Source organism: Dermacentor albipictus, chromosome 3 (genome assembly GCF_038994185.2).
Source record: "Dermacentor albipictus isolate Rhodes 1998 colony chromosome 3, USDA_Dalb.pri_finalv2, whole genome shotgun sequence".
NCBI classification, from domain to species: domain Eukaryota; kingdom Metazoa; phylum Arthropoda; class Arachnida; order Ixodida; family Ixodidae; genus Dermacentor; species Dermacentor albipictus.
In genome coordinates, this window is record NC_091823.1 from 157,023,238 (window position 1) to 157,043,401 (window position 20,164).

Sequence of the window (20,164 nt, forward strand, 5' to 3'; positions counted from 1 at the left end):
AGGCAAGAATCACCTTCATTGTCCAGCGGTTATAGAACGGTGAACCTCACTGGGCTTCTGGAGCTATCAACGCTAACTCGGTGAGCTCTTGCAGGCTTGGACATCCGTGAGGACGGCATTCTCACAAAGAGAAGTGCTTTGAAATCAGAATATCTTCATCAAGCCTCTCTTATAGCGGGGTGGTGAGCTTCGAACCTCAACTAAGTGCCCTGAAAAGTTGCTCACTCGCATGCTAATTTTTGCCTCATGCTTCGAGAATAGCCTTGCATTGCAATAGAAAACGGCGGATAGGTTACCTACACAGCGAAACGCATAGCACATAAAAAAATGGCTGTGGCTTAGCTAAGGTTAAGCCCAGGATGCGAAGCATACTAGCCTTTACTTTAGTTGTTGAACCTCTGTCTAGCCTGGTGAGCTGCTGTTGCTTGGCTATATTTGGTTCGGCTAGAGGAAGAAACAACTCATGCGTTACTCTGCTTCGCCTGCAAGAGTGGAACGCGACAGCGTTCCCGTCGACCCGCCAAGGGGTGTAAGACAACGGGCTACGGCGCAGCGACTACGCGCCCCGCATTGGACGCGGTGAGCGTCGAGTAACGCAGCGTTCGGCGCGGCAACGAAGTGTGCACCGGAGCAAGCGACGCACGCCTGAGCCTTAGAAACAGCTCGTTTCTAAGGCACCACCGCATTCACTAGAGGCGCTTTTGTACCGCTTTGAAGCGTCGTACTCGTGGCTCACGGGTAGCGTCTCCGTCTCACACTCCGGAAACCCTGGTTCGATTCCCACCCAGCCCATCTTGCAAGAGTTGAGCCAAAGCCACCTAGAAAATCAGTCTCTGTAGCACGCCGCAACCTTCGCTTCTCATTCCAACGAGCAGCTCTGTCTCAGGAGGCATCTCACCTCGTGAGTGTCGAGCAGAGGCAAGCGCAGCTGCTTATATACCGCCGCGACGCCGCGAGCGACGGCGCGAGTTGGAGCCCCGTTTCTCCTCTGTCGTGACGTCACGGTGTCACGTGGTATTGAAGGCGACACCGCCGCGCCTGAGGAGCTGGGTTGAGCTCTCGTAATACGCTTCGCATAAAAATGCAACGGTACTAGTTGCGTTGTTCACTGCAGCAGATAATAAAGCTGCATGCGCGCAACTAACTAGAACTGTGGTTGCTCCGTTCGCGGTGGATTGTCGCTTCGCGCGTGCATGTCCTGTCAAAACGGAAGGCAAATTCGATGGGCAAGTTTAATTTAAGGACTTGGTTACGTCAGCTCACAACAGCTTCGGCGTTGCGCGTATTTTCTGTAGCCCGCCTTCTGCGCACTGCTCCATTCTCGCTGTGCTTCTGTTCCGGTAAGTTGACAAGTTTGCTGTTCACAGACGTTCTTGCTGCAAGCAGAACGCAGTAACATGATGCGCAAGCATGAAAGCGCGTGTTTAGGTTGACCATAGCGGGGTGCCACATTGCCAGCGCCTTGAAATATAAGGTGATTAAATGCTAAAGGAGAGTACAGGAAACGAACGCAAACGAAGATTCAACAGCGCGCCACGTGGGGTAACAGCGACAGCTTGTCGGTAGGGCACGCGATTCTTGTCGATCTCCACCGCTAGTGCGATGCTGTGGAGACGCGCTCTATCAATGTGAACAGATGGCATAACCACTCTGCTAATTTTCCTGGCTTGCAAAAAACCTCATTTGATAAACTTTGCGCAACTGCAAGCACTTGCAGTAAATGAATGCTCCATCTGCACGCTTATACTAAGATGTCAAAATGAATTTTTTACTGCACGAATAGCGTTGCCTTCCGAGAATTTTGCTTCATTTTTACTCATCCTGAAACAAATTGACTCATATGTGTATTCCAATGAGCCGCTAGTTGTCTTGCTCTATTTTCCATATTATATAGTTTGCTAGCTAAAATGCTGTAACGTTGGAAAGTTTCAAAGGGTCTATTGAAAGAAGCGCAGCTCCTTCATATAATGAAAGATCTTACTTAGACAAGACTGATATTTTTCAAACAAGTTATAGCACGGAAGCTATCGTTGCCATCAGCGAAAATCTAAACAAAGCCGCCGTTTTGAAGTAAAGTACAGAAATAATTTTTGTGTGTGAGAGGAAGGACAGTTATTTTGCACCACTTGTAGTAAATCACGAGAGAGCGAGTTATTAGCTAAATGCTAAAGTGCGTGCTCACAGCAACGTCGAGTCTACAACGTCGTCCGCGACCATCATTGTTTAGCACGGCGATTTGATGTTATTCGCTCATTTTGTTGTCCCTCTTGCGTTTTGTTTCCACAGCATCACGCCCGCCTTGCTTTGCTTATAGCAGTGAACACAAGTGGGAGGATGCCACACAACAAGGTCGAAAGCAGTGGTTATGCCTGTAGTGATGCTGACGAGCGGGAAGTTTTGTTGTACCCTGCCATCAGCAAGATAGCGAATCGCGCTTGACATTCCGAATATTCTCTATAGATTCAGGACAACGTTTGATTTCAATCAACCCCGAGAAAAGGCTGCAGTTAAAAAGGGATATCCAACAGTGAATCACAACCATGTCACCGATAAAGTAATTAAGAAACACGCGGAGCGTAACGAGCATTTGATGTGTATTTATTGATAAGAAAAATGTATTCACTTCATTGGAAGCATAGGGAGTCATGGAGGCAATGCGTAGTCAAGCACTACAGGAACCATGTAGGCCATTCTACGCCAAGGGTCGCAGAGGTGCCCTTTGACGACATTAAATTTTCCCTTGAAGAATTGTGCCTATATAGTACCTTTCCCACAGGCATTTGCCAATACAACAACCCCCCTCCCCCTCCTCTGGGCGCGCCTGCGTGAGCAGACGTTTGGTGTGTTACGACACCACAGACCTCGGCAAGTAGTGGGTCGGAGCATCTCACGCTTAACCCCCCCTGGCTTAGACATGCCCGAGGAAAAAACGATCCTTGGAGTAGAGCTGACGCTCGACATCTGGGCTTGCCCACCCAAAGAAAATAGGCCGGTCGCCTTTATTTTTTTTACTTTCCTACATCTTCACCTTGCTGGTCTATCTTCTATTTTTCTTCCATTTAGTTTTATCTTCCAAAGCGCCTTGGCTTAGCCTTCTACAAATGGCCAACGTTGGCTTAGGCCCACTGGCTAATAGCAGTGGTGTATGGCTGACGCTCGCAGCACTGTTATGTACGTGGCTAGCGACGTCTCCTTGTAGCGCTTGGTGCGGGCTTGCCTATACTGCCGAATAATTCACACATACCCATGACTTGGCTCTCCTACTCTGCCTGATCGTCACTTTAAAGCAGGACGCTCCGAAATAAGCTTGCAAATCTTTGTCCGCCTGAAAGAGCATTTCCCTTGTTACAATGGTATTACAATTTCGTCGTCGCGAAATTCTTGAACGATAACATAGAATCCGGACAACAAGTGGAAAAAAAGAAAGAAAGGACAATGGTTACCTGCTTTCGGAGGCCCGCAATAAAGTGCAGTACGAAAACGTATTTAAACTGAGAGCCTATGGAGTTGTTCACTGGGACAATGCGACGCATCCATGATTCGAGGCCGCACCATAACTGCAACGCAAGACAAAGAACGACCGACCTCGACGTGCTTCTCGATGGCCACGAAGTCGCCGCTCTTGTAGACACAGAAGCCGACTGCTCCGTCATCGATGGATTATTCGCTGCCAAGTTGAAAAAAATCAAGACTGCATCGGATGGCCCTCAGCCAGACAAGCCACACGAGGGCAGTTGCCTGCCACCAGAAGACAAGCGGTCTTATGGAGCGACTGAACAAGACACTAGTTTACATATTAGCAATGTATGTTGACGTCGATCATAAATGTTGGGGCAAAGTCTTTCCGTACGTAACGTTCGCTTACAGCACGACAGTGCGAAAAGCAACGCCGATCAAGTAGTTGAAGCTGGTTTGCGGAAGGAACCCAACGACGACTCTCAGCGCCATGCTTTCACACGCCACAGAGGAAGAGAATCTCGACGTCGCCGCCTATCTACCGCGCACTGAAGAAGCCCGACAGCTCACCCACCTGCTCATCAAGAGTGAGCCAAGGACTGACAGCCGACACAACAATCTTGGACGACGCTACATCGAGTACCAGCCGAATGAACGTGTTTGAGATTGGACCCCGATGCGCTGAGGAGGACTTAGAAAATTGCGCGACGCTGTTTCGGGCCGTACATGGGCATACGACGTATTGGCGCACTCAATGACGGGGTTGGGCATGACGGCATTTCGCAATCGAAGATGCGCCGACCACGACCTAAAATATTACGTGTGGTGAACCTTAAGCCTTCCTACCATCGCTAAGTAACTTTGGAGTTTTGTTTCTCTGTTGCTTTATATATCTTTCCTACATGAGCTTTTGTTTTTCGCTCTTGAATTTGTGGTATTAGGACGATGCTTTTTAAGCGGATAGCATTGACAGGCACGCTTGTTTACATTCAATAGGTGACGGCATTTCACTGAGTAACAAACGCTGCAGGTTATCGCTCAGCGCAAGACGCGCCTGCATGTATCAGAATATTCTCGATAATTGTAGGTGATTTTACCGGCAGATGAGTACGCATTTGGGCTGGTCGGTTGATGACTACGAGCAGTAAACAGCGCTAAGCAACAGGACGAAGAAAGAGACGCAGACCACAGCGCTGACTAACAAATAATTCGACAATTGGTTGTTAGTAAGCGCTGTGGTCTGTGCCCCTCTCTTCGTCCTGTTGTTTAGCGCGGTTTACTGCTCGTGATTTTGCCTGTTTTATTTGTCGTCGCAGAACCTTCTAATCAGATTGTATGCGCGACGCGAGTAGTGTTGTATTTTCTAGAAGATAAGCGATCACCAGCGATTACACTAGACGCTTCGATGAATCATGTGTAAAAGTCGGGGCCTCGACTCGCAGCCTCAGATTTTTGACGAACGCCTTGTGTGCTCGCCGTTAGTGTTGCGCATTGGGCGTCACGTGTTTTTCTGGACACGAGTTGCCCCAATAAAGAGTTTTGATTGCTTAAAGCTTTCGTTACTACATCGCTACAATGTGAGAACATCACAAATTTTAAAAATAGTTTACAGTCATAGCAAACCCCACATTTATTGTCATGGTTTTAATCCTTATAAATTTCGCGCGCTTTACAGTGACTGTCTTTAGACCCTATTAAATGCTTGTCCCCCCCCCCCCCCCCCAATCTGCCTATCAAAATTCAGTTTCATCTCATTGACAACTGACTCACAATCCGTCACCGCATGCGTGGTGTTCTTTGGCCATAATTTGGCCCTTGCGTCATTCAGCAACACATATCGTCATCTTGCGCCTGTTTCACCTCCGTTAGAAAAATTTTCCTTGAATCCAGTCTTCGTAGTCTTGCGTTTCCCGTATATTTCCCACGCCAGCTATTGTTTAGAGCAGTACAATTTGGTCTCAGACACCAGCCAAGTAGCATTGTACTTCATAAGTTTATTTAGGCAACCAGTGGAGGGTTGGTTGGTCAGGATGCCAGTTCAGCTTGTTTTAGTTTTGTGAAAAATTTTTTTATTGGGACATTTTTCATAACTTAATACATTTTTTTCATTGTAGTTCTTTACTTTTTTGTGTGCGTTTTTCCCTATTCTATTTGCTGCTGTTTCATTTCTGAATGTATGACCAATCTCTTTCAAGGTGCGTGCCATGTCTGAAGAACCAAGAGCAACAATCTATAAAAGGAAAAGATGAAGATTATTAAGAAGAAGAAGAAGCTTGAAGAGCGGCAATGCTGATCTGTTCGAGGAAGGATGCGATGTACTGGATCGGCATGCACATGGTAAGCGTTGTTTAGTTCGCCATGATGACGTAGTTTCAGGGACATTACATTTTACGTGTTGTCCTTGTGTACGCACCCGCTGATCAACAATGCAACTGCGCAGGTGCCCAACATCGTCGGCGTCGCCCGGTTCACCTACGGCTTTCACCGGACAGGGGCGGGTGAGCAAACTCTATGTACGGCCATGTGCAGAGCGCTACTAGATTACCCGACGTGACTGCGCTTACACAAAAGCTGATGCTGCGTTTGAAGACCGAGGTCTCGGGATCGAATCCCTGCCACGGCGGCCGCATTTCGATGGGTGCGAAATGCGAAAAAAAAACCAATGGTACTTAGATTTAGGTGCACGTCAAAGAACCCCAGGTGGTCGGAATTTCCGGAGTCCCCCACTACGGCGTGCCTCATAATCAGAAAGTGGTTTTGGCACGTAAAACCCGATAATGTAATGTGTGTCGTTAGAAGACCATACGTACATCAAGTGATACACACATCAAGCATCGCAAACATACTGTCTTCAATGATTGAACGGAGAACCTACCTCCACAAAATCATGCTTTCAAAGAGCCACTCTAGATTAAAGGTCTGCGCTTAACGAAATAATGCGAAAAAAGTATTTCTGTCTCTCTCCGCTAGGTATACATGTCTGTAGGCCTGGAACCAGCGGTAGGAGAAGAATGTGATGTATTTTTTTTTATCTTGAGTAATCGTATAGAATGTATTTCACTTTGGCAGCCGGTGGGGCTTGGGTGAGTTGTAAACATACCGGCTCTGGATCCTCGTGCTCAAATTCACATTTGAGCTTGAAACCACGGGGAATCTATACTTTGGCTATGCACGTAGCGCGGTCACAGATTATAGAACCAGTAATGAGTGCTAGGTTTCGCGAGTCTTCTTGTGATGCTTTCACCGTTAAGAATAACGCTAACTCTAGGGACAAAATCGGCAAATTACAAACTACTATTATTTTACTTTATGAGAAAAGTATTTAAAGTTGCTTGCTAAAACTTCATGTAACGAAAATACGAGGGAGAATTAGAAATTCTTTGCCCCTATTTTTTTTTAGCCAAATTACGACTGTAAATGCCAAGTCAACATATACACTCCCAGACTTTTCTTGGACCGGCGCAGCCTTATATGCCGGTAGGTCCGCGGCACGGCACTGCTGCTAGTTGTCGAAAACGACGGTTGTGCTTCCCACGTCCACGGCGTGCGAGCAACGGAGTGTGATTAGTTTTCTATGGAGCAAGGGGATGAAGACCTATCGAAATTCGCTGCGAAAGGCAGCCCACGCAAGGCGAAAGGTGTCTCCCTATGTCAAGGCGTGGTGTTGTGAGCTCGCAGAAAGCCGTGGAGACTTGCACGACAATGAGCGTTCGGAGAGGCCGCATGCGTCGCCATGTGGGCCATCAGAACCGCCGACAAGCTCCGCTCATTTGTCCGCGAGAGTCTGGACCGCCCAACATACACCCAGACGTCGTCCCCCTAGTGCTTTCAAAGCTTTCTGTCCGCTGAAGAAATTCATCAGAAGACAGCGATTAACGTGCAACGATGAAGCCAGGACAGCAGTCCGAGGGTGGTCCCACACTCAGCCGAACGAATTAAACCGCAGGGGCATCTCAAATTTAGTGCTGCGACGGGACAAATGCCTGAATTAGTGTGGGGAATATATGATAAAATAGGGTAAGGCGTGTGGAATAGTACGTATATTTGTAATTGTATGTACCTTATTTCGGCTAATAAAATATAGGGGCAACGACTTTCTGATTCGCCCTCGTATGTTAAATCATCATCGCTGATACCTTTGCAACCATACTATCCACGTCCTCTACTTTCGTGTAATTGTCTAGAGGGCGGAACTCATTATTCGGTCATGCCCATGTCACGTGCACGGATGACGAGGTTGTCGCGCCGCGCATGAAGCAATCGTAACTAAATTTAGCATCGCATGGAAGTGGCCGTGCTTGAGAGAGCTCAGACATAGCGGGCATATTCCATCAAACTCAAACCTGTGCGCATCAGGAGTCATAAGGCCTACAACTATGCACTTCTTGCAGAAATTGCAAGCTTGCCCGGTTATGACACATAGGGTCCAGAAATGGCATGATCGCACTCTAGCAGCAAGATAGTAGCATACCAATCAGTTCCTATCACCTTTAATCATGGCAGGCCCACTACAAAGACGCAGTTAGCACGATTGCAAGCGTAAGCTCTGTACGAATTCTAGCAGCATCGTAAGCATTATAAGCTTTCTAGTGCGTGAATAAATGTCGCATGCCTTACTTTGGTGTCGTTGGGCACAGGGAATAAGCCGTTGCTTGATCATGCCTCTGCCGTGCCTACAGATGACACTATTGGGAGGCTATGCTTGAAGCAAACTGAGCTAAATTTAACCTCACGCGGGGTTAGAGGCGTAGCTCGGCAGTACATTTGTCTATCCTTTCTATCATTTGTCTAGTGATCGCGTTTGAAGGATCTCATTCCGCCAATGTAGACAATTATTATTCCACTTCAAACGGCTGTTTATGAGCAGTTATAAAGCACGAAAGTCTGTAATTTCTTGTATAAGTTTCCCGCTTGCTCGGCTATGGCACCCCTGCGTTCGACAGGTAGGGTCCAGAAATGGCATAAAGAGATTCTGGCAGCTCGTGAAATGGATACCCAACCCAGTTAAGTCACAGTTGTTAGCTTTTAATGCATGAATAAATGGGCGCTGTCTACTTCGTTAGGCCGTTTCTGCACACTATAGTGCTCACGTACCTTCTGCAGCACGCACAACGTGTCACATAAGACGCAAGACGTGTCACGTACCCCTACGCCTATGCGTCCCTGATAAAAGACTAGCCGATTTTTTCAAGCTCACAAATTCAAGCAAGGCTTCTCCTTTCCACTTAGAGGGACCTCACTAAAATGTTCTGAAGCCGCCTTCGCTGAACTACATTAAACACCGTTGGCGCTTGCAACAACCCCCTGTTCATGACAACGAGGGTGCTGTACACATGCACATCACTCCATGTGCGTTATTTATAGCAGGTTGCCTTTCCTCGCAACTGACTTTGCATTGTGCTTGCCGCCAATACTTCAATCATGTCCTCGTTTAAACGTCAAGATATATTATTTTTGAATCATCGAAGTTGCTTGGACCATCACAATTATTTGCACGAAAAGCATGGTTGGTGCCTGTAAATGCAAAAACTACTACTCGTAAAACGATACGAAAAATCTCGGGAAAAGGACTTAGTTAACTTTCATCGATGTATAGAAGACTTCAGTCCATTGACCGGCGTGAGCACTGTATCAGAACTACGCCTTTCAAGTATTATTTTAATTTTCTTCTTTGTATTATCGTCATCAGTCGACAGAGTGGAGACGGATGAGGGTTAATGGAAAAGGCAGACACCGTGAGAACATTGCAGAGTTGCTCCTGACGCCACCTTGTAGGCTTCTGTGCAAACAGAATAGAAAGCCTTTTAACTCTAGCAAAGCAACGGAACACGGTATGACATGGCAGCTGTTTCAGTGACAAAGCATTTTTCTTCTTTTACGCAGATGTGGGTCGCATCTTCGATATATGCCTGGGCGCCGAGTCCTTCGCCAACATCTGCAGCGACATCGCGGTCATCGGGCTTCTAAGAAAAGCGGTAAGCCCAACATTACCTTTCCAGTAGCCGCAGCAGTCTGCTGTGAAACCACAATACCCGCTAAGACGGGGCTGCTGTTGAAAGCGAGCTCGGAAGCTATTGTATACCAAAACACTAAAAAGTACAAATCGTGCTGCCGGGCATGTATTGAACAGACAAACAGCACAGACAAATAAAATATTTTTTTCATTTGGTCAAGTAACTTTTAGGGCAACTGCCTAACGTCGGAGAATTAAGAAAATTCAGTCATGAAATTTTCAGTTATTTAACTCTGCACTGAAATACAATTTCACGATTTATTTTGTAAAGTGGAACCATTGGGACATCTAGAGCGCACGAATTTCATATAGTGGGTATAACTCACGTTTGTGCCACCTTTGCTTGGCGCTGTTGTAAATGGAGCTGTTGCCATTGGCAATACTACCAATAGGGCCGATTCCCCGTCCTAGTTAGTTTATTATCAAGCACTTCAATAGAAAAACCTCCAGATCTACGCCTTCCTCTTTAAACCATGCATGGAACAAAATATGAACAATTAATGTCATTTGATCGGGTGCTGCGCAATGTTAGCCGCAGCCTCATTTACTAGTCGAGTAGTACGGCGGACGGTACTATTGCCTGACACAATGCTATGGGCTGCCTCGAGAGTGCAGTTGGAGTATAGTCTTAAACAGTATCGCTATAATACCAATACAAGCCCATTTCTGCCGGGTGCGCGATGTATTTGATTACATGTTCACGTAGTCAAGAATAGCAGCGATATTTCAGTCATTAACGAACATATTTGTTGAAAAAACGTTTACTTGCTTCTTTTGCCGCTCTCTTCTATAGCTCTTGAATAAAACTATATATTCGGCCTCAATTATTGACTGAATCTTACTTCGATAACGGCTGCATTCTGGGAACACAAAATGCGTTTCGTGTGGGAAGCTGTTCTTCAGTTTTTACAGCAGCTGCTTGTAGCGAGTTTTGAACATTGCACGGCTGCCTTGTTGGTCTCCATCTGAGCAAGATAGCCCACACGTAGCAGCGTAGCAGATCGTTGGCGCTGAATAGAAGCACCGCATTGACAGCGACGTGGCCGCTAATTTTCAGAACTTGGCACCTTTGTGTTGCGCAGGCCCTGTGGGGCAGGCGAATTGATTACTTCGGACTAGCGCGGCATGAAATTGTGCGCAGAAAGCTCGGCCGTTCGCTTTGCCTCTGATTGACCTTTCAAGGTTCTCGCTGAGCATGGCCGCTATCCATCTGGTGGAGAAGCTCAGCCGCCTGAGTGGGGTGTGAGCACTCGCAGCGCTTAGTTTCCTTTGTCTGTTATCATATTTGGACACAGAGTATTTTCGCACACCAAAAATGAAGGACTTGGCGACGTTAAAGTAGGGGGTGCCCTACAAGTCGCTTTGTCTCCGTGTAAGGTGACTATAGACCGCAGTTGTGCAAACAGCTCGCTTTCTGAATATTCGGTTTGACTGCTACGTGACAAAGTAGGCCATCTCCAAAATTCGGCAGAGACACTTAAGACTGCTTACGTTTGGGAATGCGGAAGCATTATAGTACCTCTGGTGGAATGTTTTTCAATCGAAGCTCGTATTGACTCACAAGTGGCGTTTTCGTAGTCAGGCAAGAAAAACAAAAAACAAGAAACAGTTGCTCCCAGAGCAGTGCAGCTGAGGGAAAGGGTGGTTTGGAGAGCTGACAGCTGTGCCGGCACCGGAGCGGGAGTCATTAGGAAAGATTTCAGCTTCATAGGCGTGCTCATGCCACGAGCGCAAGTAATCAGAGCCGTTTCGCTTGCGCCGGGGAGGGAAAGGGCAGGAAAGGGTTTCGCGTGCGCTGCGCTGTCTTCGTTTCCGTTCAGTTCAGTCTCAAAAAACGTGTGGGACGGCCATGCATTGTGCGTTCCCCATGAGGAACGAGCAGCCTCCGACGAGTGGCGGGGAGGACTCGCCTGTGAAATGGCTCGCCATTGGAGCGCCGATCCACCCATCTTAGAGCCGCCCGAGCCCAGGCAATCCGACAAGAAGATCCCGGGCTGAGAGAGCGCGAGGCCGAACGAATCCGGCACCGTTACATGTGGGTTACTTAACCGTGACGAAGGTCAGGTGCACGCAGGACAAGCTTCGCTTACCCCGTTTTCCGGTAGAGGAAGGGTTGGCCATTTTTCTTTCCGCGCGTCGCTTAACCTTGTGAGCTCCCACGTGCGTTTTAACTGCGCATTCGTGAGACCAAATTAAATGCGGCAAGCGTCTCAACCCGCTCGCTTCTCCACGAGGAGTTGATAATTCGAAAGACCGCTCAGTGTCGTTCAATTGGATATCGATATTTTTACAGCGCAGCTCTATACGGCTACCGTTCCGTGCATTTTTTTCCTCCGTCAACAAAACTATCATCATCAATGCCTCATACCCCCGTAAGCATTCATGCTCCAGTAAGCAAGCAAAAAAATGGAGGACGCTTAAGCTTCGCCTTCAAGAGTGGGACGCGACAGCGTTCCCGTAAAACCGCCAAGGGGTATAAGACAATGCGCTACGGCACAGCGATCACTTACGATGCGCCCCGTATCGGACTTAGCGCCCACCTATCACGCGGTGAGCGTCGAGCAACGCAGCGTTCGGCGCGGCAACGAAACGTGCGCCTGAGCGAACGGAACGAACCAAAGAACTCGGTGTCTCGGAGGGGAAACGATCTACGCCAGCCAAACGTCGTGATCGGCACGGGCAGAGAGATAGATAGTAATCTAAACCGGGAGCACGGCGAAGCGTCGTCAGGGGAGAGGGAGTCCCGCGACGCGCCTGGCAGCGGTCCCAATGCGCGCGCGGCGCGCCTCCTGTCGGGGCAGCGCCGTACATTGAGAGGAGGGGGTCTTCTGTGTTTGCCGCAAGATGGCTCTGCGTGTGCGGAAAGCGCAGAAGAAATGCAGCGGAAACGCGCTTCGCAACTCGTGTAATTGTGACTTCTGTACGTTACATGTTCATAATTACCGATATACACCGCAGTATAACTTTACACGGCTCGTTTCGAAGGCAACACCGCATTCACTAGAGGCGCGTTTGCACCGCTTGGAAGCATCGAACTCGTGGCCGAGTGGTAGCGTCTCCGTCTCACACTCCGGAGACCCTGGTTCGATTCCCACCGGGCCAATCTTGGAAGTTGCTTTTTATTTATGAAGCGCCTGCCGTGATTTATCGCCACGGTCAACGCCGCAAACGCCGACACCGACGCCGACGACACCGGCTTTTCTGCGACACGAGCTCCTTAACGCTATCGCGTTAAAAAAAATGCAATCGCTCATAGCCCCGAAAGGCAGAGGCTACAAGCGCTAGCGCAGCGAACAGTCTTGAAATTCTTTCTAATCACGCATACAGCATACTGAACAGCATGTCGAAAACTGTCATCATCAATGGCTCATACCTCCGTGAGCAATGGCTCATACACTCGTAAGCAAGCAAAAAGTACAATGACTCATAAACCCGTAAGGTTCATAACTACTCACTTTGCGTGAATTATGCCATGAGAATACTCCTGTTGTCGTTGTCGGTGATTTCAATGTGGATGTGTCAGTACCGAAAATGGAGTGGTTTACGCTTTCCGTGTTGGAGACATATCCCTTGTGGTACCACACCTATCCGGCCCAACCGGCCATTCAGGGGTGTATGTGCATCGATTTGAAATTAGGAAAGAATCTGATTGCAGTTGCGAGTGAAATAATGATCACAGATGAAGGCAATATATTTCTTTCTTTCTGTTCTTTATTGATTTATTTAAGACAATGAACAGATTGTCTTAGGGGACACGGCTAAAGGCAAACATTTGCCCGACTAGGCCGTGCCACCCGTACATTGGCAGCAAAATGGCAGTGGCAGGATTGCAGGAGAGCACACATGAAATTAAAGTAGTACACATTTTCCATCGCTTGAGTACACAATTCGCGTACGAAGAAAGAAAAAAGGTTAAACTTTATACAGTTTTCTAATGATTTGGAGCATAACAACAGGAAAAAAAAAACTTACGAAATTTTCCATACCTGTAGCTGAAGGTTTAAGTTTACACAGTTTTCTAAAACGACAACCACGACAAAAAAAAATGAGTTCGTACCTTTGTTAAAATGTATGTGTCACCTCCGTGTCGTGTGCTAAACACTTCGTTCGTGAGCCACCTTCAGGGAGTGGAATCGCTCATGATTTTTCTCACTTTTTACACTAATTACGTGGCGCCACCTCCTCCACCTGCCTCTGGTATCCACTTCCCTCTACAATGCATCTTACCTTGAGGGCAGCGTACATAAAAATAGATATCGCTCACTCCGCACCATTCACAATTTTTTTTAATTTATCCGATGCTGGGTGTGATCAAACTTGCGTCATATATCTTCAGACATGCCTCACGCACGGATTTTTCGGTGGTGCCAATAGATGGCGCAGCGTGTCCAGAAAGATGCGCTAGAGGGGAGCACGACGGCATACACCGCGTTTCGGCTGCGGCAATACACTGTGAAGATACGCTACATTGTTTTAATTATAATCGCATGAAGGTCGACTTTCATCGGGAGATAGGTTCCACCGGAATTCTTGTTCCCGCAGGGGCGTCTGCGTTAGCAGGCGTTTGGTTTGTGGCGACACCAGAGACCTGACCACATGGGGGTTGCGCCCCCCCCCCGCGTTTAACCATGTGGCTTAGCTATGTCCAGGGCCCCTCGGCAGAGCTGACACCCCCCTTTGTCCTAGTCTTCACGTAGGCGGCACACCCGGACTGACCCGCCGTGGTGAAATCTGTAGTTGTCTTTTCCTCTCCTCCTCTCCAACATTCGTCCTTCGCTCTCACTTTCAATCTTCCCTGTTTTCTCCTCGCTTCTACATTACATCCGACCTTCTTGGCAGTGAGGGTTAACTCTGTGTAAGTAGCCAACCTAGGTCATATTCGGTTATAGTGGGGACGTATTGCTGGCGTCTGCAGGGTCACTGATTGCATGTCCTGCAGCGCCCCCAGCATCCACGGTTTGTGGCTGGCGTTGCTGCCCGAAAACTGCACATTCACCTATTGCTAGATCCTTCTCCCCACTCCTTGATAGCCCTAAAAGAAGAGTGCGCACCGGTGAAGTATTTTCCGGTCGCCAAAATAAATCTTTCCCCGGAGTCCATGTGATTCACTCTGAAAAACAAGAGAAACCAGTACGAATAATTTCGCCCTTCTTTGTCTCGAAGTCACTGACTGAAGTTTAAGTCCAGGTTATAAAGCATCGAGGATGGCAAGTGCGGTGATATCTCCTCTTGGATCTCTGCGACTAAAACACGAAAAACTGCCCAATCTAGTGCCAGTTTGGCATGCCTAAATAGCAGCGATCCCGCACAGTATCATAAATACCCTCCATGGCATTACCTCAGATGATCATATGCTGGAGCTGAGTGAGGCTGAACGCCAGGAGGGCTTCAGTGAGCAGAATGTCATGAACGTTAAGCGAATCAAGATAAGTGACGGCAACGAAACCCAGACGGAGCTCCTAAAACTTACTTTTGGCTCAAGCGTTCTGCCCGAGTCCAGCAAGGCCGGGTATATCAAGCTTCGGGTTAGGACATACGTGCCATATCCTCTGAGATATGTTTCAAATGTCAGTGGTTGGGCCACAGTCCACAGAACGGCCGAGGCCGCCAAACTTGTGCGAAATGCAGTGCTCATGAATGCCCCTCTCAGTCTTGTGAAATCATTCTACCCTGTGTGAACTGTGATGGCGAGCATGCCGCATACTCGCAGTCGTGGCTATCCTAAAAAAAAAGAAAAGGAAATATAGACAATCAATGTAAAGGAGGACATAACTTTCAAGAAGGCACGCAGGCTGGTATCATGCCTGCCAAAGAACAGTCGTGCGGGAGTGGCGCGTCAGAGGGAAGCGCCACAACGGCCTCTAGCGGCTGTCCGGTCCACACGCAGTGGGCTGGCGGCACTAACTCCATCAACCCTGTCGGCGGATGCAACTAGTCATGCTCCGTCATTGAAGAAGGGCCCATCAACCTCCCGGCTGGATGGGCCCGCGTCGTGGCGCCCTGAAAGGGCTCCGTGAGCTAATTTTTCATTCTTGAACGCACCGCATCACGGACACGAACAAAATGCACCGCATCACGGACACGAACAAAATGAACACAGAAATCTTACAGCGGAATGTGAGAGGACTTCTCCATAATCTAGGCGATCTCACAGAACTCCTCCAACAGTATTATCTAAATGTGCTGTGTGTTCAGGAAAAACACTTAGAACCCGCTTAAACAAACTTCTTCAGACAGTATGCTATCTTCCGGAAAGACCGGGACGACGCTGTTGCCTCGTCCGGAGGTGTAGCAACAGTGGTGGATAAGTCTGTTGCTTGCCAAATCTTTCTCTCCAAATGGCCCTTAGGTGAGGCCTGTGTGAATGAGTTTAACAAATTCATAACAATCTGTTGCATTTACGTTACGCCTCATTACCAACTTAGCAAAACACGCTTCTACAAGCTGATTGACCAGCTCCCGGAACAATATATAATTGCAGGTGGTTTTAATGCTTACAGCACACTGGGGGGAAACTCCAGGTGTGATGCGAGATGGTGACTGATAGAAAACTTCCGAGTAATCTCCGGTGCATGCCTACTTAATAAAATGTAACCGCGTTACGGTAACATCTCGCCCAATTCCCAATCTTCTGTAGACTGGCGCGTTATCAAAAATCTATAAGCAATTGACCACTTCCCTAATTTAGCAATGCGAATGCCATCCACATGCTTCAGATTGAAAATTAGCCTACGCCAACTGGAATTATTTCAAGGAATCGCCCTGTTTGTCACCACATTTTATCGCCCATTGCAGTATATACGACGCAGTATTATTTTACCGTTTCTATCATCGATACAGCAGACAAGTTCATTTCACAATCAAGCGTTAGCTCATCGAGAATATGAGTGCCATGGTGGAACGATGAGTGCAAGGAGGCGCGAAAGCAACAAAATAACGCGTGGAGCATACTCCGTCAATCCCGAAATACAGGAAATGTGATAGAATTCAAAAGCATTACATCGCGGGGAAGGCGGAAGCGACGGCAGGCTGGGAGGGTACGCTGGGAGAGGTTGCTCCCATTAATTCATACAGACAGGAGGCCCGGAATGAGCTAAGAAGGCTTAAGGGACAACAGATCCGTTCGTTGCGCAAAGAACTCCGGAGCGATTCGTAAGACTTATGAGGTGAGCAAACATTGAATAAGCTCACCTAATTAAGCCACTTTTAAGGATCCGGTCTTCATTAACAAAATCCCGACGATCTGACGTTCTCTTCTGCCACCTCGGAATAAGGCACATGTACGGTACACATTCATATATACCATACACTTTTAACTGGCATTCATATGGTACACTTTTAACTGCGCTGAACCTCCGCGCTGTGGCAGATGTGGCGAAAAACTGACCGTGCTACACGTCGTGCTGGAGTGCACGGAAGCTGAAGCAGAACGAATAAAGCACATTCCTGGGGCATACAAACAACATGTCCCTTTACATCCTATACTATACGTATAGAGAACTTCTGTTTGAAACCAAGGCAGAGCTTAAGTTTTAAATGATGTTGTGCTGCGTGCCATTAGCCCGAGAGTTTCGTAGCCCTCCTTCTATCTAGGGGGAACTGCTGCGAGCTTACTATTTACTAGAGTACGTGCCTCTTGACATTTGTGCTCAAAGCCTTAGCGAGGAGGTAGCACTAGCGTAATCGATGCATTTTTTGTTCGTGTTATCTCATTTTAGAATACATTTTATGGACATCGCTCACATCACTCGTCGCTGACATAATTTTAACACTTGCATATTTTACGTAACTCCATATAGCCTCGCTACATCTGACATTTGTCATTCACCGCTTCATTGATTTCCTCACACCATTTATTGGCGCTTTTTGACCACCCCTCGCCCTCCCGCAAAGAAAAAAACATCCTACATCATACATTAGTTTTGTAACAAGACAAGCTATTGCACACAAGGCAACTTAATTGGTGGACCGTCATCGGCCAGGACTATGAGAAATCTTTGTATGCAATGCACGCATATGCTTAGTCATGGCACGATTCGGCTAATACTTGCGTTTCACAGCAGAAATAAAACTGGTTCATTTTGAAACGAATAATTTGCGGCTCACCTATCCAAGTAACACAGATAGCCCTGAATTATTTTACCACTGTTGATCGCTTCATTCATTCAGTAAGAAGCATTGCGCCGAACTAGCAAAACTTTCTCAACCATTGCCATCGCATAGATATTTTCTCAGAAATAGCAACTGGAACTGCGTATCCCAAACTGACGACTGTGCGATGTGGCGCTTGTCTTCATTCGGTATCTGATACTTCAGGTGAACAATCTACCGAGCACGCGCGGATGACCAAGTTAGGCACTTGTGGCGCTTACGGACGGGGATATAACTTGTTTATTGTTTACCTGCATGTAATCATCACAGACAAACGCAAAGAGAGTGACTAATGAACACATAAACACAATATACCGACTTACGGTGATGTGACATTTCAAGGGTAAAGGCAAAACAGCTATAGAATATACGTGTCAAAAAAGCAATGTTCTCATAGATGGAGTATGGTGGCGCGAACTGAAGGAACACCGCACGGAGGGACCGACGAAGACGAGTGCAATTTTTCACAGTTAACTTGTAGCAGCTAGTCCAATCCACTACCCTTATAAGTATTCACAAAGTTTCAAAATTGACCGCAGTTATGCCTTTTAAGTTTAGCGGCAGTCACCTCGTGACTGCGAGCACCTGTTTTTTCAACATATTAGAGTCTTAGCCGGCATGCTGTGGCAATATGTGCATGAGCGATGGCATCTAGTATTTTGATTAGACTTGTGAGCATGAGCTAAATACAGTAGGCACTTCAGGGTCCCCTTGGGCAGGTTCCCCGAAATTGTGAGATAGTCTGTAGCAGAAGCAAAAGCGCAGGTACATACATACACCAGGTACTGATGCACACCGACAACAATGCATAACTAATATCGCTAAGCTCAGTCTCTATCCCTTAATTATGGCTTAATTTTTACGTGCGCAGGAAGCGTCGCAGGGAGCCGACGTAGACGCCGTGAGTAATCTTTATTGTTCTCCTAGTGAACAAAAAAAATTGCCTAGATTTTTTAGTGGAAAAGAACTTATGTGTAGCTTTCTGTACAGTAAAGTTGGTGCCGAGTGAGAGAGAAACCGGGCCAAATGAGATGGCATGCTTTTCAGCCAGTGTGGCGCCATTCTTTTTCTGGGACTCGACCTTTCCGATCGGTATGGAGCCTTGGCGGCAATCTACTATCACCTCCCTGAAATGCCTCCCTTATTACGAAACAGGGATGTCTGCTAGCACAATACCCTTGCGTAGAATTTGGCATTTGTGGTGGTTTCCCACTACTGCTACGTGTGCGCAATCCTCCTGCGACGGAAGGTGTATTGCCGAAGGATGTGGCACTTTTTGGGGCGGCCACTTTTATTTATTGATCGAGGCGGCTTTCTGGACGACAGCGCTGTGGTAGCGGGTCCATCGGCTGTCGCCGTTCGCGTATGGTTGCCGTCCCAGGTGCCAAATGAGTCCAATGCCGCTTTTCTTCAATAATATCGCTAGGGGGTAGTACCATGGCTTGCCGTGATGTCCAGCTTTCGTTTTTGAGAGGTGTTTCAAGCAGTCGCTCCTATTTTTAGATGGCGAAGAGCGCTTTCCAACAGTAGCTATTCATGAGTGTTACACTGGTGTCGCTTCCGCAGCAAACCTCAAGAAAGCTGGTGCATTCACATGACGCGGTCGAAAATAAAGAACGATATAGTCAAGTCGGCGAAGGGCCACTTTGCCTATCCTAAAGGGACACTTAAGTGAAAAATGGTTTCTTCTGCATCAGTAAATTACCGTTCAACAACACCAAAAACACCACTCTTACAACGATAAGACGTTTGGTAAGCCAGAAAAAGCGCAAGAACGAAATACGGATGGCGACGCCTACTTAAGTTCGCGCTCCGGGGGGCTGTGAAGTCTTTGACTTTGATAGCATCTTCTAGAATCTACTAATTATATATAGCGGTGCAGATTGACTACATTGTGTTCTAAAGGAACCATATAATAAACAGGGCAAGTTTCTGGAACCTTTATTCAGCCAACGTGGCCCAAATGCGAAAACATACGTTGGTATCCCTGACGTCACGTTGACTTACCGGCGCTGGGGTTTCGGCGCGAAATTCAAATACTGATACTCGGACTTTCATTTTCTCATCTAATAATTAAACTATTATTTTGAAATGACTGCCTGCAGGGTTCTCAAACAATGCTTCACTAGACTAAACTGATTTATTGTTTCGCTTTAGTGTCCCTTTAAAGATCAGTCATTATTTTTCATCCTCACTCTCGCGCATGCGTCGGTCCAGTAATACGATATGTATAAATCGCATCGGAATTGATAAAAACGTTCGAGGGAGTGTCAGTAATTTGCGTAAACGATATGACCTCACGGATAACAAACGTAGAGCGTGTGCACGCATAAAAGCAGAAGCGTAGCAGATCACAATGGCAATGAAAAGTGCTTTGTGTGTGCGGTCCTCTATTGCCGACCTCAGAGATGTCAACGGTTCTAGCCGTCATAAGGCACCGACTCAGCGAGCTGTCGGTGCCCGTGCGATTCTGATGCAGCTCTAGCAACTTTTGCATGCCACATCAATAACATTTAATATGGAACGGATACAGTTCGGCGTATT

General features: G+C 47.3%; 1 protein-coding gene across 4 annotated transcripts in view; it reads left to right on the top strand.

The window, feature by feature from the left end:
• The first annotated feature begins 5,740 nt into the window (after positions 1-5,740).
• LOC139057635 (uncharacterized) overlaps positions 5,741-20,164 on the top strand; it is a 63,837-nt gene continuing 49,413 nt past the window's right edge. For 3 of the 4 annotated variants that reach the window (XM_070536215.1, XM_070536211.1, XM_070536214.1), the window contains exons 1-4: positions 5,741-5,793; positions 5,897-5,954; positions 9,340-9,431; positions 18,492-18,521. In XM_070536215.1, coding sequence (XP_070392316.1) covers positions 5,743-5,793; positions 5,897-5,954; positions 9,340-9,431; positions 18,492-18,521 — 231 coding nt within the window. In that variant the 5' untranslated portion in view covers positions 5,741-5,742. The remainder of the gene's footprint in view (positions 5,794-5,896; positions 5,955-9,339; positions 9,432-18,491; positions 18,522-20,164) is intronic. The other variant, XM_070536213.1, reaches the window with a different exon arrangement.